General features: G+C 44.7%; 1 protein-coding gene across 1 annotated transcript in view; it reads right to left on the minus strand.

Annotated features, from left to right (window-relative positions):
* Positions 1-7,745, minus strand: part of gna12a (guanine nucleotide binding protein (G protein) alpha 12a) — a 12,821-nt gene extending 5,076 nt beyond the window's left edge. Inside the window, exons 1-2 of the mRNA XM_071914448.2 lie at positions 6,980-7,745; positions 3,292-3,510 (exon numbers count right to left, since the gene is read on the minus strand). Coding sequence (XP_071770549.1) covers positions 3,292-3,510; positions 6,980-7,297 — 537 coding nt within the window. The 5' untranslated portion in view covers positions 7,298-7,745. The remainder of the gene's footprint in view (positions 1-3,291; positions 3,511-6,979) is intronic.
* Positions 7,746-7,977: the final 232 nt, after the last annotated feature.

Genomic DNA, 7,977 nt, shown 5'->3' on the forward strand with positions numbered 1-7,977 from the left:
CACACACACTGACACACACACACACACACAAACACACACACGTTAAGTGTGAGACAGACGCGACACCTGTCTGACTCCAGATACTTTTATCAGTGACGACTCTGTAACGAGGTAAAAGGTCAAAAACAGTTTGAATCGCAGCAGCTCTGAACAGTCAGTATAACTGCTGGATCATTGAAGTTTATTATCACTAATAAACTTCAAATAAACTAGCTATAAAAAACTACCACTGCCAATAAACAAAGAGCACTAACAGCAAGAACAGTCGGTGATGCCAATGCTCTGACACATTCACTTCCTCTACTAGTGCGCTACGCTGAAGGTATCAGTGCTGTTCAACTCACCTACACTCTAAAATAGATGGTTCTTCATGGGTTAAATGGCACTTAATGGAACCATTACTATTTCAAGAACTACTTTAACATCTGACTGGCTCTTCACAGCCATTTGTAGGGACATTAGCAGATCCATGCAGAACCAAGTGGTTCTCCAGTGGTTCTGTCATTCACAAATGGTTCTATATACCGCAGAAACTGGATTTATAGAGAGCTACAATTTGTTTGGTTCTATTCACAGAGCAGGGAAAAAGATGAACTGAGACGCCTGGAACAAAAACATGCTGTAGAAGTGACTAGAGGTGGTTTAACAACGCCTGCGAGAGAACTGCCAGGTAATCTACAAGCCCTGTGTTACACTTTGTGGACGTGGCTATATTTAATATGAAACCATTAAGCGCTTAATTAATATAGTAATAATAATATAATAGTGTTCTTTAAAGCTACACTAAGCAAGATTTTGATGTAAAAATACAACTGTCTTAAATCACAAAGTGGGGCTGAAACAGAGAAGAGCGTTCCATCCTTCCTAATTGAGCGGCTCCAAAAAACATTCTGGGGGAGGGGGGTAGTTAGCACCATCGCACCATTTATTTCTCTATTTCTCTATAAAACTAGTCCAATAACAAGAACAACGAAAACAATTGACACATTTCTGTGCTGAATGAATGAATATTCAACACACAGCATTATTAATCTATAAACCTAGTGCAATAAGGATAACTGTGGAGCCCCCCAGGGGTCACCTGGTACAAAAAAAAATGATGCGGAAATCAGTGGGCACGGTTTTCTTACAATTTAGGCTACTCCTAAACCGGGCCCACGGATTAGTAAACCATGCGCACAGATTTGTAATATCTATGTTGATAACATCAAAGAGGGACTTTTAGGCCTATATACAGTGAGCCAGAGCCATTACACACAGCTTGGCATACATATAGTGAGCTGTAATAGCCATTAGGCACCTAGACCATATGTGAACCATAACCATTGATTAATCACATCAGTAGGTCTAATTTATGATCCGATGTGTTTTGGTGACAATATGAAACCCATTTACTCCCTATAAATCATGCTTGTAGAAAAAGCATGTTACAAGCATGATTTATGCTTGTAACAGACGGGGAGGTCCACATGAGGTAAATCTGGGATTTACCTCATGTGGAAAGAGCACTTTCTTTCTGCTGGTTGAGCACACAGTGCAGAACAAACACCCGGTTCCCTTAATTTGTCGCACCAAGTGTCAAACGGTTTCCTGTCTCCACCCGTTTATTCAATCCATACCTATCGCCGTTTGTTTTTTACTCCTGTCTCAGTGACGCGTGTGTCTGCACCAGCTTTCATAAACTTCGTTTCCATATTTCAGCTGTGCTACACCCATGGATGGCTACACCACGGAATCGGTGCTACATTGTGATAGAAAGTAGCTTGCTGTTCATTGGATAAAAAAACTTGCTCGCATTCCATTGGTAAATGTAAAATATTGCTTTGCTTCGCTGAATATGATTGGATAAAACGCATCAAAAACAAAAACCCACGTGGAGTGAGTTATTTTTTTTTATTTTTTTTTGTCGAAAATAGTTTGTGAATCTAAAACGTCCATATGCCGGAAATCCGGCACCTGGCCGGAGGTCTTTAAGCCCTGCGGCTCTATTTTCCCGAATTTAATTCTGGGGTAGGGTACAGTCACTGACGGGAAATCGTCTCCATGCAAAGGAAGTGGTGAATCCGAACTCAAGAGTGAAAGTGAAAACTGGCTCCTAAACGAGTGAGCAGTCTAGACAAAGCTGGACTCACTGGCTAAACGCTCTTCACCACCTCCACCCCCACCAGCCACTAGCAAGAAGGAATTGAGGTGTGAAGAGTGCACAGTTTACTGATTTCTGGGCTTTGGAGTCTTCAAAATTCAAAAAGTTACCTCTTGCTGCCATTTGGCAACTGCACCTGCCAATATGTGAAGTTGCCAAGTGCAGCTTTAATGATGCACTGTGACATTTTCATGAAAAAATATTGTCTTATTTTCCATTTTAAGTGATGTGATTGGGCTTAAGAAGAGAAAATCCACTCTTCATGGATGACCAGTAGCATGAAATCTTCTCAGTGCACAGGAAGTGATGTGTTAGAACACATTAGGTAAAAAACAAAAGAAATTACACCGCAATTCTGGATTGGGTTTGGTGCAGTGCAGCATGGCAGACTTCACCGTCTCCACTTTCAGCCATCCAGAAAAAATAATTAAAACTTGGGAAATTCTCCAAGCAAAAGAGGAGTGATAAGTGGCACGGCAAAACAAGAATAGATATCACTGCTGCCTTTACTAAATGGAAAGACCTCAAGGAGCAGCAAGGCATCAGAACCTGATGCAGAGATGGCTTTTTTTAATGGACAGGTAAAAAAAAATATCTGATATTAGCCAGTTATTTATTCTGAAATTTTGATCATTGTCAATTATTATTAGCAGTGTGAATATTGACTGTGGCATCAGTTCAGTTACCATCCAGACAATTTTTTCTGGAGATCTTTAATGCCACTGATGTGAAGGGGAAGGATTTATGGGAATTGGAGGCAAAAACCATAGCTGTTACTCAGGGCTGCAGGTGCTGCCAAACTTACACAGTGCAGCTTTATATTAAACAAACGTTTACAAATGTTTGTTAAAGAAATTGCGATTTAAGGCTGGTGTGATGCAGAAAATGAGATTTAACAATTGCATAGTATACATTATTCCACTGTGGAAAGCTGTGGGGAATAACAAATGTTTTTTTATGGCACTGTAATGATTCCATATAAAATGGTTAATGACCGTTGGCCTGCCTCAACAAAGGTCTTAAACTGTCATAAGGAGGGGGGGTAACTAGTTAAAGAGCTTGGCACAATCATCCATCTATTTGTCCCTTCACCCCCACCCCACCCCACCCCACCCATTGCCTCAGCTCCTCTGTGTCGTACAACTCACCAGTTGGAACTCGGAGCGGCGTGCGTACGCCTGCTGAATGCCGGTGTCGGCCCAGAGCGCGCCCAGTGCCATCACGTACAGCTGGAACTCACTGGGCTCCACCCCCGAGGCGCCAACACGCCCCTCCCACGACATCACCAGCATGCCCTGCTTCTCGTTCTCACAGCTCTGCCAGCTGATGCCCAGCTTGTCCCTGGCATCCACCAGCACTCGCATGCCCTGCAGGAACATACCGGATGCATTAAGTTAGGCAGTTAATCCAATGTAGTTGTCTCAGTATTTATGCAAAGCTGAATTGGGGGAGATTGGAAGACATAACAACTGCCACATCTCTGACATTTTTCTATGTTTTTTATATAAACAGAATCAATGTTGTCAGTTTTTACTATTGTCTCCATATCTTTTCATCACAATTTTTAACTTCAGCGACTCATTTCTCATGACTGCCTCAATACTTTTGCTGCTGACTGTATGTACACAAACACACATATTCCCTAAAAAGATGAAAAAACTGCACATGTGTCTTCATGGAAATAAATAAGCATATAAGTCTAGCTTGAACACAGCTACACCATATCACCGCTGTTTACAAGTGATGGTTTAACAGTGCAACACACATGTCTGACACACACCATGTAAAGTTATATGCTTTCTCTCTGTCTCTCACACACAAACACATGCATGTGTGTCTGCTGGTGGTTTTCTGAAGAGAACCATGTGGACTGATCTGTATGGGAGGTCGCCTCCGGAACGATCAAACTAACCGACACACACACACACACACACACACACACAACCCCAGTTAATGCATTATATCTGTTTCTCCTCCTCCCCCTCCCATCTGTCTTCTTGTAATGGATAACTTTTTATCCATTCCCTTGTCATCCATTCCTCTGAAACGTTTCTTAATGTGTGTGAGGCCGATACAGGAGTCAGCAGTTCAGCAATATGCGTGAACAGATGAAGAAGTGTTTTTGTGGCATGTGAGGAGACGTGTGTGTGTGTGGCGTGTGTCTGTCATGAGGCATGACCACCTAATTATTCTTTTGCACTGCACTATTGATATGTGTGTAACTATGTGTGTGTGTGTTTATATGTGTGTGTGTGTGTGTGTGTGTGTGGTGTGAGTGTGAGTGTGTGTGTGTGGTGAGAGTGTGTGTGTGTGTGTGTGTAGCCTGACTGGGAAGCCCCTGTATGACTAAGTGGTGTGGTGTGCTTTTAAGTCTGGTCCCTCATGGAAGAGCTTTTCCTCGGACTGGATGTCGGTCTGTCTCGAGCGAAAACAAAGATTAGTGTGTTTGTTTTTGGGAATGAGCAAGGGAGACGATCTAAATAACTGAGCACATCCCAGTATTTGGCTTGTGCGTAACACGCAGACACATACAGTATAACCTTATCTCTCTCTCTCTCTCCCACACACCCACACACACACACACACACAAAGAAAGTATTGGAGGACAGTGAATACTATGGTTGTGAGCGAGCCTTGAGTCAGGTCCACTCATAATTCTCATTTACGTAATCATCTCCGTTTGTCTGTCTACTGTATGAGCCAACCTGCCAACACGCCTTATCTGTCTGTGTGCTTGTGGCATTCCCATCTATCTTCTTGTCTGTAAACTCGTCTGTCTCTCTTCCTGTATGCTCGTATGCTTGTTGTCTGTCTTTCTGTCACATAAATGTAGCCAACAGCCGGAGCCACTGCTATATAGACGGGATATCGTTCAAAGCTGAATGGGGTGATTTAGTATTTGTCTTGTGTGTCAGTGGCCCTCGCTATCTGACCATGAGGGTCTAGAAAAACATGACAAACTGAAGTCTGAGCTGGAGCAGTAAGCAGTAGCAGTCAATGGCACAGGCAGTGGAGGCAGTCGCCTACAGCGGCAGCTGGCTGGGGGCGGCAGAGCGCTGTTTTATGTATTATTATATCATTAATTTCAGAGTAGTTCCCTTCCTGCGCTTGTGCCGTGTGCCCCATCAACTGTGCCGCCCTCCTCCTGCCTGCCTGCCTTCTGCGCCCGCAGGAACGCTCAGCCGACTCGAGGGATGGAGGAGGGGTATGAGTCAAAAAACTGTACAGGTTATATCAAAGGTGGTCAAAACACACCATGCAAACAGGTAAGAAAATGCGTCTTTCCCCTTCCCTGTAACACGCAAAAATATACTGAAGGAATATTACCCTGGTGGCTCATAAAAAGCTGCAAATTTGCATCAGACATAAAAGTTGTTGAAATAGTGTACTCGGATTGTACATGACCCTTGATTGACACTTTTTGATATGATGTTCTCTCCCTGTCATGTAAAAACTGTGGGAAAAAAAGACTGCAGGTCAGGAGCAGGACCACACGTCAGCTCCACCTTTTCTTGACATTTACCTGTCTAAGCCTACCTGCCCCACGCACCTGTCTGCTCCCTCCCTCTTTGTTCTCTCTCTCCTCTCTCTCTCTCTCTCTCACAGGGTTCCCATGGGTGGTCCCTCATGCCCAGGAGCTACGGCCTTCGCCAACGCCTTCATCAAAAAACCGCAGCCGACACCGTTCAGACGTGTTCAGACTTTACCATCATAATCGTATCACATGTCAATAAACTATGTGCCAACACACATGAACTTTTGGCCTCAGTGACTTCTGTAAATTGCGCACTAATGTCGAATGTAATCATTCTTCGCCATTTTCAAATCCATTGTTTTTCACATTTGCAGTGAGGTTGTATTGTTTACTACCACTTTACTTCACCTCTATATTTGCTGGAAAAAACATAGCGCTTTTATGTTATTTCATAAGACAGAATGTTCTCAGGCTAACAAATAACGATAAGGGTGGGTCCAGGGATTACAGGCATGTAGTGTCATGATAATTGGCCTATTTCTTCTTTTATTTATCTGTACTTGTGGTGACATGTGGCAGTATCTTTTATTGCAGTCAGGTAGGGTTGGCTCAGGGGATTATAGGCATGTAATGTCATGATCTCGCCTTGGGCTCCAAATATGCCAGGACTGCCACTGTATCCTGGTATTAGTGTGGGTAAGCCACTACATTGACTTGACTCTGAAAAATTGGAGGCTAGTATCGTCTGTACCGGGGCTTTGTGGCACTCAGGGCGGATGCACTCATCCCTCAGGAAGAGTTTGGTATTGTTAGCTTGGTGAAGGAGGCCCAGCCATGAGAGCAACACAAGGACACCAACTTCAGGATAGTGGACAGGATAAAAATATGTATGTCAACTAAGCAGTAGGCTATTTGAGTAAGTGGGTGACACTCTGTGTGTGTGTGTGTGTGTGTGTGTGTGTGTGTGTGTGTGTCCCCTGCAGCCTTTTGTAAAGAAACACTCACTTTTCCTACCTTATCTGTCAAGTGAAAACCTCTCCAAAATGTCAACTTTTCAGGAGTCAAGAATATCAGCTTTGTTTTTAGCCTCACCGCCATGCATAGTTGAGTTTTATCCAATGGTTTCATAAGCTCAAGCATCAAAGACATTTCTCAACCAAGAGGAGAGAGTGATCCTTCAAGTTCAGTTACAAAAATGAAAATCCCCCCAAAAAACAGGAGTTACGAGGTTTTCACATGAGAGCAGCTGTCCTAAATCTGACAGTTTAGAAACTAGGAGAGGGAAAAGTCTAAGCTGTAAAGGGTTTACACTGCAGGCCCCCCAGACTATATTCGTTTCCCTCCACCAACCTCATCCTTACCTTTATTACATTCTCATAGATAGTGTCCCGGAAATCCAGAAGCGCTTTCTGATCAAACTCTTTCCCGTTAATGATGCGCATCTGTTTGAGGAATGTGGACTTTCCGCTCTCCCCGGCCCCGAGCAGGAGGATCTTCACCAGCCGGCGGACGGCTCTCCTCTCCCGGGCGAGCATGGCGTCTATCTCCCGGCTCCTCCGCCGCGCCTCGCGCTCCTGCGCCGCGTCCCTCTCCCGGCTCCTCTCCTTGCTGCCGCCCGGGTCTCGGCTGGCCTCGGCCGGGAGCAGACAGCGGCTCAGGGTGCGGACCACTCCCGACATGGCGAGTCGTCGAAAAGTTCACCAAAACTTCAGTGGAAAAAAATCATTATAGGACGCGACCTCTTATCATAGGCATATGATGAAAATAATCCAATCCAATTACATCCACTTTAGATAAGAATGGGTACGTTTAGATTCACCGGGTGAATCCGTTATCTAGCAGCGCGCTCCGTGCTCATCTTTAACCGGGAGACAACCCGTGTCCATCTTGGTTAGACTGCGCCGATCACGTCCGTTTAACAAAAATCACATTGGATGGGAAAGAAAGAAAAAAAAGCCACCAAAGTATCTAAAGTCTTGCAACTCGAATAGTTGAAATGTTTAGGCCCGTCCCGTCCAGAAAGTAGGTTTAAAGTGTGTGAAGGCCCTTCCATCCAAAGCAAAACAATTGAAAAGGCAAACCAAAGGCTGGGGGGACTGAGAGAGTGGGACAGCCTATCTAGACTATCTAAACACAGCCTGTGGTTTGTGAACTTGAGCAGCAGAATGGGAGCAGCTCCTCCGGGCGGCAGTGGGACGGTTCAGGTTCAGACTGAGAGGGGCTCCGGTGCTGTACCGGGGCTCACCGTCAGGGGGCGCCAACACACCGCAGAGAGAGAGAGCCAAACTGGGGCTCCCTCCAGGGGTCCTTGAAGGGGTTCCAGGGGGTCCCAGCGAAATGAGGAATACTTTAATTTCAC

The sequence above is a fragment of the Centroberyx gerrardi genome, chromosome 3, assembly GCF_048128805.1.
Source record: "Centroberyx gerrardi isolate f3 chromosome 3, fCenGer3.hap1.cur.20231027, whole genome shotgun sequence".
Classification (NCBI taxonomy): Eukaryota; Metazoa; Chordata; class Actinopteri; order Beryciformes; family Berycidae; genus Centroberyx; species Centroberyx gerrardi.